We start from the raw sequence: 19,820 nt of genomic DNA, 5'->3' as shown, positions 1-19,820 counted from the left end.
ACGCCCTCCCGCCGCGCCCCGCCCCCACCCCTCAACCCCCACCCCTCCCCCCCCCAACCCCCTTTATCCCCCCACCCCCTCTCCCCATGGAGAACGCCGCCACTTTGCGGGCCGCGTGGAGAACCGAAATAAACGCATAGAGGGTGAAACGCTCCTCTCAATCAACAAAGAATGCGTGGTGAAGAAATAAAACGGGAATTGCAGGCCGCCCCCCCGCCCTTACCCAATGGAGCGGACCCGAAGGCCCCGGATGTGCCCCCACCCCACGCGCAGTGCCCGGATGTGGCTTCCAAGATGGCGCTGCGCGGCTCCCAATTCCCGCCCCTGGCGGTACCCGGATGTGGCCCTCAGCGCTGCGTCAGACGGGGGAGCGCAAAATGGCGCCGCGCTGCGCCCTTCCTCCTCCTCCCCCTCCTCCTCCTCCCCCTCCTCCTCCTCCTCCTCCCGCCCCGCTCCGGCCCAAAGATGGCGGAGGTCCCCTCAGCGCTCCAAAATGGCGGCGGCCGCGGCCCCGCGTCTCACCGCTCCCTCCCTTCCCGCTCCCCCCGCACCTCTCCGCTCTCCTCCCGCCGCCTCCGCGCCGCCCGCGCTCTGCCGCTCGCTCTCAGCCGCTGTCGCCGCCGCTGAAGGCCTGCAGGGCCCCGTGAGCCGCCGCGGCTACGGCCGCTTGGGAGCCGCCATGTTGGACGCGTCTTCTCCACCCGCCACCAAGATGGCGCACGGCGGGACCCGGATGTTGGCGCCTAACGGCCCGCTGCGGCAACGCGCATGCGCCGCCCCGCCCCCCGCTGTGCGCAAGCGCTCCCCCTCCGCCCCTTCCGCACCGCGCATGCGCGTAGCGTCGTCTCCCCGCGGTGCGCATGCGCCCCGCCCCTCCCGCTCGCCGTTTCCCGCCCGAAGTGTTTTGCGCATGCGCAGTGCTTTATCTTCGCCTAATTTTATTCCGGCACCCGAATTTCGCCTTTTTCCACTCGTTCCCTCCTCCCCCTGCTCGTTTCACCCCCGCTTCTCCTCATGGCTCCCCCCCGGAACGGGGTTTAAACGGAGATCCGGGCGTTCCCGGCGCGGTTCCCACAGTCTCCCCTCAGCGCCGCCGCCATTTTGGGCGCCGCCGACCCCGCGGGCGGAGCGCTCTGCGCGGCTCCACCTCAGCCCCGCGCGGGGACCGCACGGTGAGGGGGAAGCGGGGACAGCGGGACGGAGCCCGGGAGCGCCGCGGGGCCGCGGCCGTGCCCCGACTCCCCGGCCGCCGTTGAAATGAACCGTTGCCGTCGGCCCGGCCCCCGCCGCGGCTCCGCCTTTGGGGGTGGCCCCGAACGGCCGCGCGGGAGGGTGGAGAAGAGCCCAAGGGAGGCCCAAATCGCCCCAAGAGAGCCCCGAGTTGCCCCCGAAAGAAACCTGATATGCCCAAAAGAGGCCCTTTTTTGCCCCAAAAGAGGCAGCATTTACACGAAGAGCACTGATGTGCCCGAAAAGAGGCTCTTTTTGCCCCACAAGAGACACGATTTGCCCCAAAAGAACCCCTTTGCCTCAGAAGAGGCTTAGTTTGCTTCAAAAGAGCACCAAATTGCCCCAAGCTGTCCCCAAAGGAGCCCTGATTTGCCCCAAAAGAGCCCCAAGTTCCCCTAAGAGCCCCCATTTGCCACAAAGAGGCCCGGTTTGCCTCAAAAGAGCCCCAATTTACCCCAAAAGAGCAAAATTTGCCCCAAAGGAGCCCACATTTGCCCCAAAATAGCCCAAATTTGCCCGAAAATCGTCCCAGAGCCCACCTCCCTCCCCCCCCAAATCCCTTCAGTTCAGCCCCCCCAGAAGCTTTATATGCTGCCTTCAGACCCCTCCCAGCCCACCCCACACTGCCCCAAACCGCCCTTATTAACCTTAAACCGCCCCACGCTGACCCCCATACACGCAACGTACCGCAAAATCGTTTAATTTACCCCAAATATTCCACCCCCCCCCTCCCAATGTCCCCGGGACCGCCACGGTGCGCTGCGGGGCGCGGCCCCTTTAAGGCCGCCATCTTGGGAGCGCTTTGGCTCCGCCCCCTCGGTTGCCATGGGGACGGCCCTCTTTGGGGGCTGGGCCTGCGGACGGCGGGGAAAACGGCGCCTCCGGGAACCACGCCCCCTTCTGCGTGACGTCACGGGCGGTGGCGCGCGCGCGCGCTCGCGTAGAGGGGCGGTGCTGCGTTGACGTCACGGCCGTCGTGTTCTTCTCCGGACCCCCCCCCCCCCCAAAGACCACGTGTCCCTATGGAACCCCACAGGGCTCCCCGCAGTCCCTGTGGTGCCCCCGATCCCGTGGGTCCCTATAGGCCCCTTCTCCTCCCCCCCCCCCCCACCCAGGATCCCACAGTTCCCCCTCCCCAGCCGCACACATCCCTATGGGAACCCCCCCAGCCCCACACATCCCTATGAAACCCCCAGCCCCACACATCCCCCCCCCCCCCCCCCACGACCTGCAGTCCCACAGAACTTTACAGGCCCCCCCGCATCCCACATATCCCCATGGCCCCCTCCCGAGGTCCCCCCAGCCCCACACGTCCCTACGGGCCCCCCCAAGAGCGGCAGTCCCACAGGTCCCAATGGCCCCCACGGGCCCCACGTGTCTCTTTAGCCCCCCCGACTGCCTCAGCCCCATGGGCCCCACGTGTCCCTATAACCCCCCCCGCCCCCCCCCCCTCCCGGGACGCAAAGCTCCACCCATCCCTTTAGCCCCCTCCCCCCCCTCCCGGGACCCCCCCAGCCCTATATATCCCCACACCCCCAGTGCCACCTCCCCATGGGTTCCTATAAGACCTCAAAGCCCACCCCCAGGCCGCTCCCCCCCTTGAACCCCCCCAGCCCCACATGTCCCTACAGTCCCCACCCCCCCCTCGCAGGACCCCCAGCCCCACACATCCCTATGCCCCCCCCCTTCCATGACCTCCAGCTCCACACACCTCTTTAGGCCTCCCCACCCCCCAGGGAGTCCCTTCAGCTCCACACATCCCTATGGGGCTCCCCCAGCCCCACCTATCCCTATAGTCCACCCCCGGGCCCCCCCTCCAGCCCCACACATTCCTTTAGCCCCCCCTTCCCCCCTCCTCCCCCAGCCCCACACACGCCTATGGGACCCCCCCCAGCCCCCCTCCCCTCCCCCGCACAGCAGGCCGAGGCGGGTTACACAGGTTTATAGCTGCTGTCTCAGCACAGAGTCCGGCGCGGCCGCCCTGGGGGGGGGTCACAATAAATAGCCCCCGGGCCCCCCCTCCCTTCCAACCCCTCCCCCCCCCGGCGGCGTTGCTCTGCTTCGTGTAATTGTGGTGGTTTTTTTCTCTTTTTTTTTTTTTTTCTCTTTTCTCGGTTTTTTTTTAGCAAAAAGGGCCCCCCCTTATTGCCATGAGGAGCGGGGGGGGCCCCGCGGCCGGTGGGGGGGGGGGGGAGTTTGGGGAGGGGGGGGGGATGGGCGTTAACAGTCCCGGGGGAGGGGGAGAGGGGTGGGAAGACGGGGGTTGAGAAGGGGGGGGCGGAAGAACGGTTCGAAAGGGGGGGGGGCGGTGCCGGGACCCCTTCACCCCCAAATCCCGCATGGGAGGGGCCCTTTTTACCCCTTTCCCCCCCCTTGGAAGGTATGGGCAAATTGTGGGGAGGGCGCGGTCACTTCCTATTAGACGGAGACCGGATTCCCCCCGCCCACGGCGCTGCTGATTGGTTCTCGTGCTGCTGCCCCCCCCACCCATCCCCCCTTCCTTCCACCCACAGCTCTCCTGATTGGCTCTGGACTGGATCCCGCCCAAGCCGCCACCGCTTCTGATTGGTCATTCCCAGCGGCCCGTCCCAGCCTACAGCCGCTCCTGATTGGCTCGCGACTGGATTCCAACCCCTACCCCCCCACTACAGCGACTCCTGATTGGCTCCCTACTGGATCCTGCCGCTTCTGATTGGCTCCTGGCCGGTTCCCCTGGCCTGCTCCAAGGCGACACGTGATCGGCTCCCTACCGGATGGTGACACAACCCGCAATTCGTCCTGATTGGCTCCCTACTGGACCACAGGCCGGCCCAGAGTGCCTCCTGATTGGCTCCCAGCCTATCCCAAGGCGACACATGATTGGCTCCCTACCAGATCACCACACACACCCCACAATCCTTCCCGATTGGCTCCCTACTGGATCCTGACGCTTCTGATTGGCTCCTGGCCAGTTCCCCTAGCCTCTCCCAAGGCGACACGTGATTGGCTCCCTACTGGATCACCACACCCCCCACAGTCCTTCCCGATTTGGCTCCCTGCTGGACCGCAGGCCGGCCCAGGGCGCCTCCCGATTGGCTCCCAGCCTGTTCCAAGGCAACACGTGATTGGCTCCCTAGCGGATCGCCACACCTTACGACCTTTCCCGGTTGGCTCCCTACTGGATCGCAGCCCGGCCCAGGGCGGCTCCTGATTGGCTCCCGACTGGATCCCGCCCCCGCCCTGCCCACCTCCCGCTGGATGGACACCGGACCCGCCCCTCCAATCCAACGTCACTCCCGATTGGATCCCGGCCGGATCCCGCCTCGATCCAGCGCCGCTGCCGGCCGGGCAGGGGTGGATCCCCCGAGCCCTGGGCCTCTCCTGATTGGCCGAGAACCACATCCCGCTCCAGGCCTCGGCGTGCCCGCTCAGCGCCGCTCCCCATCGGCTCAGCGCCGGATCCCCACTGAGAGCTCCCTCCCGGTTGGTTAAAACTTCATCAGAGACTCACTCGCTCTCCATTGGCTCCTGACCAGATCCCACTCCCTTCCGAGGGCCTCTCCTGATTGGCTGAACAGCAGACCCCTCCCCTTCGCGCCCCCCCCCTCTACCCTGCCTGCCCCCCCCCCCCCCCCCCGACTCGTCAGGAAGTTGTTCTTGATTGGCTGAACACCAGATCCCAGCCTAGCGGAGGCCGCTCCCGATTGGCCCAAGGCTGGACTTTACCCAAGCCCTCCCTCTGTCCTGATTGGCTCACGACCAGATCCTGCTCCCGCCCAGCTCCGCTCCCAATTGGCTGAAGCTCTGCCGGAGGCGCCTCCCGATTGGCTCACGGCTCGATCTCGCCCGACCGCCGCCGATCGGCCCCACAGTGGATCCCGCCCCCGATTGGCTCACGACCGGATCCTCCCTCGGATCTCCTCTCCCCGTTGGCCCAACGCCGCCTCTCGCCCCGCCCACAGTTCGCGCCCGATTGGCCGCCGACCGCGCCGCGCTCGCTCCCCATTGGCCCCGCGCCTTCTCCCGCTCCGGATCCGCTCCGTCCCCGTTGGCCGACCCCGCCACGCCCCGCCCCTCCTCGCTCCCCATTGGCCGCTCCCGGCCCCGCCGCGGCCGCGTAGTGCAAAGCCCCCAGAGGCCAAAGTGCAAAGCGGGGGGGTGCCGGGGGGGGCCGCGTCCCTCGGGGGGGGGGGGCGGCGTCCGTCCGTCCGTCCGTCCGCGGGTCCGTCCGTGGCGACGGGGGGGGCTCCGTCCGTGGGGGGGCTCCGTCCGTGGGGGGGCTCCGTCCGCGGGTCCGTCCGCGTGTCCGTCCGGGGGGGGGGGCTCCGTCCGTGGGTCCGTCCGCGGGTCCGGGGGGGTTTCGTCGGGGGGGCCCGGCGGGGGGGTCACAGTCAGCTGACGCGCTCGGGCAGCGGCGTCCGGCTGTCGACGGGTTGTTCCTCGTGGGGGGGGGGGGGGGCGCGGGACGGAGCCGGGGGGGAGAGCGGCGGGGGGCGAGGACGAGGGGGGGGCGGCGGCGGAAGAGGAGGAGGAGGACGAGGACGAGGAGGAGTCCTTTCTGTCGGGCTCCCCCCGGTGTTTGTGGGGGGGCGTCGCCGGGGGGGGGGGGTGCTGGGGGGGGTGAGGCTGGGCCGGTTCCGGGGGGCAGCCGTCGGGGGGTCCCCCCCCCCTGAGGTCCTGAGCGCTGTCCTGGGGGGCGGAGGGGGGGGGCGGCGGCGGCGGCGGCGGCTGGGGAGGGGGGGGCGACGACGGTAACGGCGGGGGGGGCGTGTTGCGTTTGCCCCCCCCTCCCCCCCCGCCGGCCCTCCCCCCCCCCCCTCCTCCTCCTCCTCCTCCTCCGCCTCCCCCCCCCATGCCCCCCCCACCGCGACCTTTGGGGCTGCGGCCGGGGCTGCCGCGGGCGCTGCGGGGTCCCTTGTTGGGGGGGGGGGGGGCCGTAACGGGAGGGGGGGCGGCCGCTTCCGGGGGGGTCGGAGGAGGAGGGGGGGGCGGCGGCGGCGGGGGGGGGGCGGCGGCCTCGCGGGTTTTACGCTTCTTGATGGGCAGCGCCGTTTCCTGCTGCCGCGCCGCGGGGGGGGCGGCCGCCGCTTTCTTCTTGGCCTCTACGGGGGGGGGGGGCCCGGACGAACCCCCCCCTCCCCCCGCCCCCGCGACGCCGCCGCCGCCGCCGCCGCCGCCCACCCCTCCGCCGCCGCCGCCTCCTCCGCCGCCGCCCCCTCCGCCGCCCCCCCCCGGTTTCCGGCCCCGTTTTTTGGGCACGGAGCGGCTGTCGGCCTCGGCTTTCCGCTTCCTGCCCGGCCTTTTGACGCCCCCCCCCCAGGCCCTGGCCGTGCGTGGCGGGGGGGGCCGTGGGGGGGGGGTGGGCGGCCGAAGGGGGCAGCGGCGTCGGCGGGGCCGGAGGCGACGCCGGCGCCCCCCCCCCCGCGAAGGGCATCTTAACCAGCAGGCGGCCCCCCCCGCGCTCCGCGGCCGCCCTCACCCGGCCCCCCCCGCCCCCCCCGAGCCCGCCCCCCCCCCCCGCCCCCACCCCCGCCGCCCCCTCCGCCGCCGCCGCCGCCGCCGCCGCCGCTGCCTTTGGGCCGCCCGCGCCCCCTCCCCGAGCCGGGGCTTTTGGGGCTCTTGGCTTTCTTGGGGGGGCGCTGCTCGCGGCGGGAGGGGCTGCCGCGCCCCGTCACGGTGAAGTCGAAGTCGTTGGGGTCCAACGAGGTGTCGCCCACCTTCTCGAAGTACGCGATCAGTTCCACCTTGGAGCGGAAGGCCTTCCCCTGCGGGCTGCCAGCCACGCACGTGTCACACGGGGGGGCGGCGATGGGGGGGAGCGGGGCGGGTGGGGGGGAGGGGGGGGTGGGCAGGGAGGGGGGGAAGGGGGGGCAAATCAGGGATGGGGGGGGAAGGTCAGGGATGGAAGGGGAAAGGCAGGGATGGGGGGAAGGGGGGGCAGGTCAGAGATGGGGGGGAAGGGCAGGGATGGGGGGAAGGGGGGGCAGAACAGGGATGGGGGGGAAGGGGGGAAAGGTCAGGGATGGGAGGAAGGTCAGGAACGGGGGGAGGGGGGGCAGAACAGGGATGGGGAGGGAAGGTCAGGGATGGGGGGGGCAGGTCAGAGATGGGGGGGCAGGTCAGGGATTGGGGGGGAAGGGGGGGCAGAACAGGGATGGGGGGGAAGGGGGGGAGGGCAGGGATGGGAGGAAGGTCAGGAATGGGGGGAGGGGGGGCAGAACAGGGATGGGGGGAAGAGGGGGCAGGTCAGGGATGGGGGGGAAAAGGGGGGGCAAATCAGGGATGGGGAGAAAGGGGGGCAGAACCGGGATGGGGGGGGAAGGCCAGGGATGGGGGGGAGGTGTGGAAGGTCAGGGATGGGGGGGAGGGGCAGGAATGGGGGAGGAAGGGGAGGAAGGTCAGGGATGGGGGGGAGGGGCAGGAATGGGGGAGGAAGGGGAGGAAGGTCAGGGATGGGGGGGAAGGGGGGGGCAAATCAGGGATGGGGAGAAGGGGGGGGAAGGACAGGGATAGGGGGAAGGGGGGGCAGGGCAGGGATAGAGGGGAAGGGGGGAAATCAGGGATGGGGGGGAAGGGCAGGGATGGGGGAAGGGGGGGGAGGTCAGAGATGGGGGTAAGGGGGAGTATGTCAGGGATTGGGGGGAAGGGAGGGCAGAACAGGGATGGGGGGGGAAGGGGGGAAGGTCAGAGATGGGGAGGAAGGGAGGGCAGGACAGGGATGAGTGGGAAGGGGGGGGCAGTTCAGGGATGGGGGGGAAAGGTCAGGGGGGGGGGGGGAAGGGCAGGGATGGGGGAGAAGGGGGGGGCAAATCAGGGATGGGGGGAAGGGGGGGCAGAACCGGGATGGGGGGAAGGGGGGGCAAATCAGGGATGGGGAGGAAGGGGGAAACAGTCAGGGATGGGGGGGAAGGGGGGGCAGGACAGGGATGGGGGGGAAGCCCACCCAGATGGGGCACGGGGGGGGTGGGGGGCGGAATGGGGCGATTCTGACCCAAATGGGGGGAGAGGGCGGCCAAAATGGGGCGATTTCATCCCTGATGAGGCACACAGGGACTGAAATCGGACCAGCTCACCCCAAAACGCGGCTGCCGCGCCCCATAGCCCCGCCGCGCCCCATAGCCCCGCCGCGCCCCATAGCCCCGCCGCGCCCCATAGCCCCGCCATGCCCCATAGCCCCGCCGTGCCCCATAGCACAGCACCGGGATCCCAGTGCTGCTGCTGTGCCCCACATCGCTGCCCCACCACACCTCGTAGCCCCACTGCGCCCCATAGCCCTCCTGTGCCCCATAGCCCTGCCATGCCCCACACCCCATACATCCCACGCTCCATAAGCCCCACACACCCCACCCCCCATACACCCCATACACCCCCCACCCCAAACCCCCCCCACCCCATATACCCCACACACCCCACACACCCCCCAACCCCACCCCCCATACACCCCAAACCCCCCCACCCCAAACCCCCCCCACCCCATACACCCCATACACCCCACACACACCCCAACCCCACCCCCCATACACCCCAACCCTCCCCAACCCCATACACCTCCCACCCCATACACCCCACACACCCCATACGCCCCACACCCCCCACCTCCAATACACCCCACACACTCCACACACCCCCCACCCTACCTCCCATACACCCCACACTCCCCATACACCCCATACACCCCCCATACCCCCCATACACCCCACTCCCCATACACCCCATATACCGCACACCCCACACCCCACATCCCCCACCCCCATATACCCCATACACCCCATACCCCCCCACCCCACACACCCCCCATACACCCCACACACCCCCCACCCCCCATACCCCCCATACACCCCACCCCCCATACACCCCATACACCCTATACACCGCACACCCCACCCCACACAGACCCCACCCCACACACCCCCCACACGCCCCCCCCACGCCCCCCACCCCCCGCACAGCGGCCGTACCGTGGGCGGGCACTCACTTGATGAGATAGACGTCGTACTTCCCGGCGGAGCGGCCGGACTTGCGCTGTTTGAGCTTCCTGGTCCAGCCCTCGGGCAGGGTGGGGTCGTCGTACATCGGCCCGCGGTCGCGGATGATGGAGCGCCGCTGTTTGGGGGACGCCGACGCTTCCGGCACGGCCGGGGCGGCCGCGGTTCCCCCGGAGCCGTCGGCTTTTCCCGCCTCCGCCGGCTCGGCTCCCGACGGCTCCGCTTCCGCTTCCGCTTCCGGGTCTTCTCTGCGCTCCTTGCGGCCCTTCTTGGCCTTCGGGGGGCGCTCCTTCAGCCCCGCGACGCCTTCATCGGCCTGCTCCTCTCTGCGGGGGGACGGGCCGTCAGTGGGGGGGGGGTCCGATGGGGAGGGGGGGTGAATGGGGGGTCTGATGGGGAGGGGGGGAGAACGGGGGGTCAGTGGGGGGGCGAATGGGGGGGGTCTGATGGGGGGGGTCAGTGGGGGGATGAATGGGGGGCGTGAATGGGGGGGGAGTCTGTTGGGGGAGGTTGAAAGGGGGGGGGTCTGATGGGGGGGTGAATGGGGGGTCAGTGGGGGGGTGAATGGGGGGTCAGTGGGGGGGTGAATGGGGGGGGAGTCTGATGGGGGGGTCTGATGGGGAGGGCGAATGGGGGTTCAGTGGGGGAGGGGTTCTGATGGGGGGATGAATGGGGGGGGAGTCTGATGGGGTCAGTGGGGGGGGGTCTGAAGGGGGGGATTCTGATGGGGGGGCAAATGGGGGGTCAGTGGAGGGGTTCTGATGGTGGGGGTCAGTGGGGGGGGTCTGATGGGGGGGTCAGTGGGGGGGGTTCTGATGAGGGGGGTCTGATGGGGAGGGAGAATGGGGGGGGTCAGTGGGGGGGTTCTGATGTGGAGGGGTGAATGGGGGGATCAGTGGGGGGGGCTGATGGGGAGGGAGAATAGGGGGGTCAATGGGGGGGGTCTGATGTGGGGTCAGTGGGGGGGTTCTGATATGGCGGGGATGGGGGGGTCAGTGGGGGGGAGGAAATGGGGGGTTCAGATGTGGGGTCAGTGGGGGGGGTGGAGGGGTTCTGATGGGGGGGTGGATGGGGGGGGTCAGTGGGGGGGAATGGGGGGGTGTGGAGGGGGAATGGGGGTGGGTCCTGATGTGGGGTGGGGGCAATGGGGGGGCTGATGTGGGCTGGGTGATGACATTGGGTGGGGTGGGGGGGGGAGGGGGCAATGGGGAGGTGGTCCTGATGTGGGGTGGGGGGGTGATGTGGGGGGTGGGGGGAGAAGGCTGGAAGGGGGGGGGGGATGGTTGGGGGGGTGAAGGGTTGGGGAGGGGGGTCCTGACGGGGGGGGGGGGGGGGGGTGATGTGGTGGGGCGCGGAGGTGGGGGTTGGGGGGCCGTGATGGGGGAAAGCGGCCTGCATGGCTGTGGGGCAAACGTGGGGAAACGACCCACACATTGCAGCCACACATTGGAGCAGACATGGGGAAATGACCCACACATTGGACCCACACATCGGAGCAAATGTGGGGAAACGACCCACACATTGGACCCACACATTGGACCCACACATTGGACCCACACATTGGACCCACACATTGGAGCAAATGTGGGGAAATGACCCACACATTGGACCCACACATTGGACCCACACATTGGAGCAAATGTGGGGAAATGACCCACACATTGGACCCACACATTGGACCCACACATTGGACCCACACATTGGAGCAAATGTGGGGAAATGACCCACACATTGGACCCACACATTGGACCCACACATTGGAGCAAATGTGGGGAAATGACCCACACATTGGACCCACACATTGGACCCACACATTGGACCCACACATTGGAGCAGACGCGGGGAAACGACCCACACATTGGACCCACACATTGGACCCACACATTGGACCCACACATTGGAGCAGACGCGGGGAAAGGACCCACACATTGCAGTTAAAAGGGACACTGCACCAACTATGGGGAAATCGGAGCCCAAAGGGACACTTTGGGACCACAGACGGCGAAATTGGAGTCGATTGTGGCACTCCGGACTGAAATTGGGGGAATTTGCCCCAAAATGGTCGTATGTGGGACGGACACACGGAGCGGTCATACGTGGGACGGACACACGGAGCGGTCATACGTGGGACGGACACATGGAACGGTCATACGTGAGACACACACAGGGAACGGTCATACGTGGGACGGACACACGGAGCGGTCATACATGGGATGGACACATGGAACAGTCATACATGGGATGGACACACGGAACGGTCATACGTGAGACACACACAGGGAACGGTCATACGTGGGACGGACATATGGAACGGTCATACATGGGATGGACACACGGAACGGTCATACGTGAGACACACACAGGGAACGGTCATACGTGGGACGGACACACGGAGCGGTCATACATGGGATGGACACATGGAACGGTCATACATGGGATGGACACACGGAACGGTCATACGTGAGACACACACAGGGAACGGTCATACGTGGGACGGACATATGGAACGGTCATACATGGGATGGACACACGGAACGGTCATACGTGAGACACACACAGGGAACGGTCATACGTGGGACGGACATATGGAACGGTCATACATGGGATGGACACACGGAACGGTCATACGTGAGACACACACAGGAAACAGTCACACGTGGGATGGACATCCATGCAATGGTCATATGTGAGACGGACATACATGGAAGGGTCATACGTGGGACGGACACATGGAATGGTCACACGTGGGATGGACATACATGCAATGGTCATATATGGGATGGACATACATGGAATGGTCATATGTGGGATGGACTCTTGGAACGGTCATATGTGGGACAGACGTACATTGAATGGTCATACGTGGGACAGACATCTATGGAATGGTTATACATGGGACCGACACACGGAATGGTCACACGTGGGATGGACACGTGGAATGGTCACACGTGGGACAGACATACATGGAATGGTCATATGTGGGATGGACACACGGAACGGTCACACGTGGGACAGACACTGAACGGTCATACAGGGGACGGACATACATGGAATGGTCATACATGAGACACACACATGGAATGGTCATATGTGGGACAGACACATGGAATGGTCATACATGGGATGGGCACACGGAATGGTCACACGTGGGATGGGCACATGGAATGGTCATACATGGGAGGATCACATGGAATGGTCATACATGGGACAGACACGGAATGGTCATACGTGGGACGGTCACAAGGAATAGTCATACATGGGATGGACATACATGGAATGGTCATACATGGGATGGGCACACGGAATGGTCACATGTGGGACAGACACTGAACGGTCATACATGGGACGGACACATGGAATGGTCATACATGGCACACAGCCCTGGCATGGGACAGTCAGACACAGAACGGTCATACATGAGACAGACATGGGACGTGGGATGGACACGGGACAGTCGGACATGGGACAGTCGGACATGGGATAGGTATGGGACGTGGGATGGACACGGGACAGTCGGACATGGGATAGGTATGGGACGTGGGATGGACACGGGACAGTCGGATGCAGAACATGGGATGGAAACAGAACAGCTGAACACAGAACAGTCAGACATGGGACAGTTGGACGCGGAACATGGGATGGACACGGGACAGTCGGACATGGGACAGTTGGACACGGAACACGGGATGGACACGGGACAGTCGGACATGGGACAGTTGGACATGGGACAGTCGGACACGGAACATGGGATGAACACGGGATGGACGCGGGACATGGATGGACATGGGATGGACACGGGACATGGATGCACACAGGACATGGGATAGACATGGGACATGGGATGGACACGGGATGGACGTGGGACATGGATGGACACAGGACATGGGATGGACATGGCACAGTTGGACACGGGACATGCATGGACACGGGACATGGGATGGACACGGGACATGGATGCACACGGGATGGATGCAGGACATGGATGCACACGGGACATGGGATGGACATGGGACATGAGATGGACACGGGACATGGATGAACATGGGATGGACGCGGGACATGCACACGGGACATGGGATGGACATGGAACACTTGGACATGGGACATGCATGGACATAGGACAGTCAGACACAGAACATGGATGGACACGGAACATGGGATGGACACGGGACATGGATGGACACGGGACATGGATGGACACGGGATGGACGCGGGACATGGATGCACACGGGACATGGGATGGACATGGGACATGGGATGGACATGGGACATGGATGGACATGGGATGGATGCGGGACATGCACACGGGACATGGGCTGGACATGGGACAGTTGGGACACGGGACATGGATGGACATGGGATGGACACGGGACAGTCAGACACAAAACATGGATGGACACGGAACATGGGATGGACAGGGGACATGGATGGACACGGGACATGGATGCACACGGGACATGGATGCACACGGGACACGGGATGGACACAGGACATGGGATGGACATGGGACATGGATGGACACGGGATGGATGTGGGACAGTCAGACACGGGACATGGGATGCACACAGGACATGGATGGACACAGAACACGGGATGGACACGGAACACGGATGGACACGGAACATGGGATGGACACGGGACATGGGATGGACACGGGACATGGATGCACACGGCACATGGATGGACACGGGACATGGATGGACACGGCACATGGATGCACACGGGACATGGATGGACACGGGACATGGATGGACACAGAACACGGGATGGACGCGGGACATGGGATGGACGCGGGACGGAGGCACACGCGTGTCAGCTGACAGCCATGGCGGTGCCGGCGGCGCACTGAGAGCGGGGACGGCATTTTGGGGCAGCGCCACACGGAGCTTTGGGGCCAAACGTCGCCATTTTGGGACACAGAAATGCAACGTTTTGGGGCCAAACGTCGCGATTTCGGTACAGCAGAGCGGCACGCGGAGTTTTGGGGCCAAACGCCGCAATTTCGGGGCACAGAAATGCAACATTCTGAGGCCAAACCCTGTGATTTTGGGACACCTGACAGAGATGCGGAGGTTTGGGTACAAACCACGGGATTTTGGGACACAGAAATGCAACATATTGGGGCCAAACCTCACAATTTCTGTCCACCTGATGAGGACACAGAGTTTTGGGGCCAAACGCTACGATATTGGGGCACATGAATACAACATTTTGGGGCCAAACCCCGCGATTTCGGTACAGGAGAGCGGCACGCGGAGTTTTGGGTCCAAATCGTGGGATTTCGGGGCACAGAAATGCAACATTCTGGGGCCAAACCCCGCGATTTTGGGACACCCGACGGAGATGTGGAGTTTTGGGTCCAAACTCGGGGATTTTGGGGCAGAAGGACGCAACATTTTGGGACAAAACCTGCAGATTTTGGTCCACCCGATGAGGACGCGGAGTTTTGGGGCCAAACGCCGCGATTTCGGGGCACAGAAATGCAGTATTTTGGGGCCAAACCCCGCGATTTTGGGACACCCGACGGAGATGCGGAGTTTTGGGTACAAACCACGGGATTTTGGGACACAGAACTGCCACATTTTGGGGCCAAACCCCGCGATTTTGGGACACCCGACGGAGATGAATTTTGGGTCCAAAACCAGGGATTTGGGGGCAGAAGGACGCAACATTTTGGGGCCAAACCTCACAACTTCTGTCCACCCGATGAGGACACGGAGTTTTGGGGCCAAACATCGCCATTTTGGGACACAGAAATGCAACGTTTTGGGGCCAAATCCCGCGATTTCGGTACAGCAGAGCGGCACGCGGAGTTTTGGGTCCAAATCGTGGGATTTCGGGGCACAGAAATGCAACATTTTGAGGCCAAACCCCGCGATTTTGGGACACCCGACGGAGATGCGGAGTTTTGGGTCCAAACTGCGGGATTTTGGGGCAGAAGGACGCAACATTTTGGGACAAAACCTGCAGATTTTGGTCCACCCGATGAGGACGCGGAGTTTTGGGGCCAAACGCCGCGATTTCGGGGCACAGAAATGCAGTATTTTGGGGCCAAACCCCACGATTTTGGGACACCTGATGGAGATGCGGAGTTTGGGGTCCAAACTCGGGGATTTGGGGGCAGAAGGACGGAACATTTTGGGGCCAAACCCCGCAATTTTGGGACATACAATGAGGACACGGAGTTTTGGGGCCAAACGTCGGGAATTGGGTACATTTGATGGGGATGCGATTTTGGGGCCAAAGCCTGCGCTTTTCGGGCAGAAGGACACCACATTTTGGGGCCGAAGTCCGGGATTTTGGTACAGTGGAGCGGCACGGGGAGTTTGGGGTCCAGAAACAGATTTGGGGGCAGAAGGATGCACCATTTTGGGGACAAACTCCGGGATTTTGGTACACCCGATGGAGACGCGGAGTTTCGGGGCCAAACGCCGGGATTTCGGGGCACAGCAATGCATTTTGGGGCCAAACCTCCGGATTTTGGTACAGCAGAGCGGCACGCGGAGTTTTGGGTCCAAAAGCAGGGATTTCGGGGCAAAAGGACACAGCATTTTGGGGCCAAACCTCACGATTTTGGGACACCCAACGGAGATGCGGAATTTTGGGTCCAAACTCCGTGATTTTGGGGCAGAAGGATGCAACAATTGGGGGCAAAACTTTGGGATTTTGGGACACGCGATGGGGACGCAGATTTTTGGGTCCAAACCTCGGGATTTTGGGACAGAAGGACGCAACATTTTGGGGCCAAACCTCACAATTTCGGTCCACCCGATAAAGAAGCGAAGCTTTGGGTCCAAACTCCAGGATTTTGGGCCACAGAACCGCCGCATTTTGGGTCCGAACGCCGGGAATTTGGGACATGCGACGGAGACGCGGAGTTTTGGGACCAAACTCGGGGATTTTGGGGCAGAGGGGCGCAATATTTTGGGGCTAAATGTGTCGGTTTTGGGACACGCGATGGAGATGCGACACTTTGGGGCCCAACCCCGGGATTTGGGGTCCAAACCTCAGAACTTTGGGCCGCCCGATGGGGACGCGGAGTTTTGGGGCCAAATTCCGACATTTGGGGCCACACAACAGCCACATTTTGGGGCCGAACCCCACGATTTTGGGACACCCGACGGAGACGCGGAGTTTTGGGGCCAAACCTCGGGATTTTGGGGCAGAAGGACGCGATGTTTTGGGTCTGAACCTCGGAACTTTGGGACACGCGATGGGAACGCGGAGTTTTGGGGCCAAACTCCGGGATTTTGGGCCACAGAACCGCAACATTTTGGGGCCAAACCCCGGGATTTGGGGTCCGAACCTCAAAATTTCGTTCCACCCGACGGAGACGCGGAGTTTTGGGTCCAAACTCCGGGATTTGGGGGCAGAAGGACGCGACGTTTTGGCTCCGAACTTCAGAACTTTGGGACACGCGATGGGAACGCAGAGTTTTGGGGCCAAACTCCACAATTTTGGGGCAGAAGGACGCGACATTTTGGGTCCGAACCACATAATTTCGGTCCACCCGATAAAGACGCGGAGTTTTGGGGCCAAACCTCAGGATTTGGGGCCACAGAACCACAACATTTTGGGGTCAAACCCTGCAATTTTGGGTCCGAACCTCACAATTTCGGTCCGCCCGACGGAGCTGTGGAGTTTCGGGTTCAAACTTTGGGATTTTGGGCCAAAAAACTGCAACATTTCGGTTCCAAATCTCACAATTTCGGTCCACCCGATAAAGACGCGGAGTTTTGGGGCCAAACTTCGGGATTTGGGGCCACAGAACCGCCACATTTTGGGGCCAAACCTCAAAACTTTGGGACAGCCGACAGAGACGCAACACTTTGGGTCCAAACATCACAATTCTGGGGCAGGACGACCCAACATTTTGGGTCCAAACCTCACCATTTTGGTACACCCGATAAAGACGCGGAGTTTCGGGGCAAAACTTCGGGATTTGGGGCCACAGAACCGCAACGTTTTGGGTCCAAACCTCACAATTTTGGTCCACTCGATAAAGACGCGGAGTTTTGGGTTCCCACTCCGGGATTTGGGGCCGCAGAACCGCAATGTTTTGGGTCCAAAAGCTGCGATTTCGGGTCCGAGCCTCAGAACTTTGCTACACCCGATAAAGACGCGGAGTTTTGGGTCCAAACACCACAATTTGGGGCCACGGAACCGCCACATTTCGGGTCCAAACCTCAGAACTTTGGGACAGCCGATAAAGATGCGCAGTTTTGGGTCCAAACACCACAATTTGGGGCCACGGAACCGCCACATTTCAGGTCCAAACCTCAGAACTTTGGGACAGCCGATAAAGACGCGGAGTTTTGGGTTCCCACTCCGGGATTTGCAGCCACAGAACCGCCACATTTTGGGTCCAAACCCCGCGATTTCGGGTCCGAACCTCAGAACTTTGGGACAGCCGATAAAGACGCGGAGTTTTAGGTCCAAACACCACAATTTGGGGCCACGGAACCGCCACATTTCGGGTCCGAACCTCAGAACTTTGGGACAGCCGATAAAGACGCGGAGTTTTGGGTTCGCACTCCGGGATTTGGGGCCACAGAACCACAACGTTTTGGGTCCAAACCCCGCGATTTTGGGTCCGAACCTCAGAACTGTGGGACACCCGACGGAGCCGCAGCACTTTGGGGTCCAAACACCGGGATTTGGGGCCACAGAACCGCCACATTTTGGGTCCGAACCTCAGAACTTTGCTACACCCGATAAAGACGCGGAGTTTTAGGTCCAAACACCACAATTTGGGGCCACGGAACCGCAACATTTTGGGTCCAAACCCCGCGATTTCGGGACCAAACTTCAGAACTTTGGGACACCCAATGGAGATGCAGTACTTTGGGTTCGCGCTCCGGGATTTGGGGCCGCAGAACCGCAATGTTTTGGGTCCAAACCTCACAATTTTGGTCCACCTGATAAAGACGCGGACTTTTGGGGCCAAACACCACAATTTGGGGCCACAGAACCGCCACATTTTGGGTCCGAACCTCAGAACTTTGGGACAGCCGACAGAAACGCAGCACTTCGGGTCCAAACACCACAATTTGGGGCCACAGAACCGCAACGTTTTGGGTCCAAACCCCGCGATTTCGGGTCCGAACCTCCAAACTTTGTGACACCCGACGGAGCCGCAGCACTTCGGGTTCGCACTCCGGGATTTGGGGCCACAGAACCACAACAGATTGGGGCCAAACCCCGCGATTTCGGGTCCGAACCTCAGAACTTTGGGACACCCGACAGAAACGCAGCACTTCGGGTCCAAACACCACAATTTGGGGCCACGGAACCGCCACATTTCGGGTCCAGACCTCAGAACTTTGGGACAGCCGATAAAGACGCGGAGTTTTGGGTTCCCACTCCGGGATTTGGGGCCACAGAACCGCCACATTTTGGGTCCAAACCTCCCAATTTTGGTACACCCGATAAAGACGCAGAGTTTTGGGTTCCCACTCCGGGATTTGGGGCCGCAGAACCACAACATTTTGGGGCCAAACCCCGCGATTTTGGGTCCGAACCTCAGAACTGTGGGACACCCGACGGAGCCGCAGCACTTTGGGGTCCAAACACCGGGATTTGGGGCCACGGAACCGCCACATTTCGAGTCCGAACCTCCGAACTTTGCTACACCCGATAAAGACGCGGAGTATTGGGTCCAAACACCACAATTTGGGGCCACAGAACCGCCACATTTCGGGTCCGAACCTCCGAACTTTGTGACACCCGACAGAAACGCAGCACTTCGGGTCCAAACACCACAATTTGGGGCCACAGAACCGCCACATTTCGGGTCCGAACCTCCGAACTTTGGGACACCCGACGGAGCCGCAGCACTTCGGGTTCGTACTCCGGGATTTGGGGCCGCAGAACGGCCCGGTTTGGGTCCAAACCCCGCGATTTTGGGACCGAACCTCAGAACTTTGGGACAGCCGATAAAGACGCGGAGTTTTAGGTCCAAACACCACAATTTGGGGCCACAGAACTGCCACATTTTGGGTCCAAACCCCGCGATTTCGGGTCCGAACCTCCGAACTTTGCGACACCCGACGGAGCCGCAGCACTTCGGGTTCGCAGTCCGGGATTTGGGGCCGCAGAACGGCCCGGTTCGGGTGCGGAACGGCGCGATTGGGGTTCGGCACCGCCGTCTTTCGGGCCGCCCGATAAAGGCGCGGAGTTTCGGCGGGGAACGGCGGCGTCGCGGCCCGCAGCAGCGCCCCATTCCGGGTCCGCCCGCCGTCCTTCGGGTCCGCCCTCCTCCGCCGCGGACTTTTCCGGCCCGCACCGCCGCTCCGTTTCGGGGCCGAACGCCGCGATTTCGGGAGCGGTTCCGGAGGGGGCGGCGCTGCGCCGATGGGCGCCGTTGCGGCGCCGTTGCGGGGCCGACGGCGCGGTCGTCCCCCCCCCCCCCCCTCTCCACACACACACACACACACACCCCCCCCGCCCCCCCTCCCCCTTTCCTCCCCTTCCTCCCCTCCCGGCCCCCCCCCCCCCATCCCCTCCCCCACCCCCCGGGGGGGGTCCCGTCCCACCCCCCGCCCCGCCCCCCACTCACAGCCGCTCTTCTCCTCCCGCCGCCGCCGCCGCCGCCGCCGCCATTTTCTTTCGCAGCGCAGAAACCCC

At 63.6% G+C, this 19,820-nt stretch overlaps 1 protein-coding gene across 1 annotated transcript; it reads right to left on the bottom strand.

Moving 5' to 3' along the window:
• Positions 1 to 3,156: 3,156 nt before the first annotated feature.
• MECP2 (methyl-CpG binding protein 2) lies at positions 3,157 to 19,820 on the bottom strand. Its single transcript, XM_040657236.2, is given in 6 exon segments — positions 3,157 to 6,364; positions 6,367 to 6,525; positions 6,527 to 6,736; positions 6,738 to 6,981; positions 9,185 to 9,520; positions 19,753 to 19,820. Coding segments are annotated over 6 exon segments (1,122 nt in total). The 5' UTR covers positions 19,797 to 19,820; the 3' UTR covers positions 3,157 to 6,235.

This window comes from Gallus gallus, unplaced genomic scaffold, assembly GCF_016699485.2.
Source record: "Gallus gallus isolate bGalGal1 unplaced genomic scaffold, bGalGal1.mat.broiler.GRCg7b scaffold_66, whole genome shotgun sequence".
Taxonomy (NCBI): Eukaryota; Metazoa; Chordata; class Aves; order Galliformes; family Phasianidae; genus Gallus; species Gallus gallus.
The sequence above is the reverse complement of the archived record's forward strand: the minus strand, read 5'-3'. Positions and strand labels throughout refer to the sequence as shown.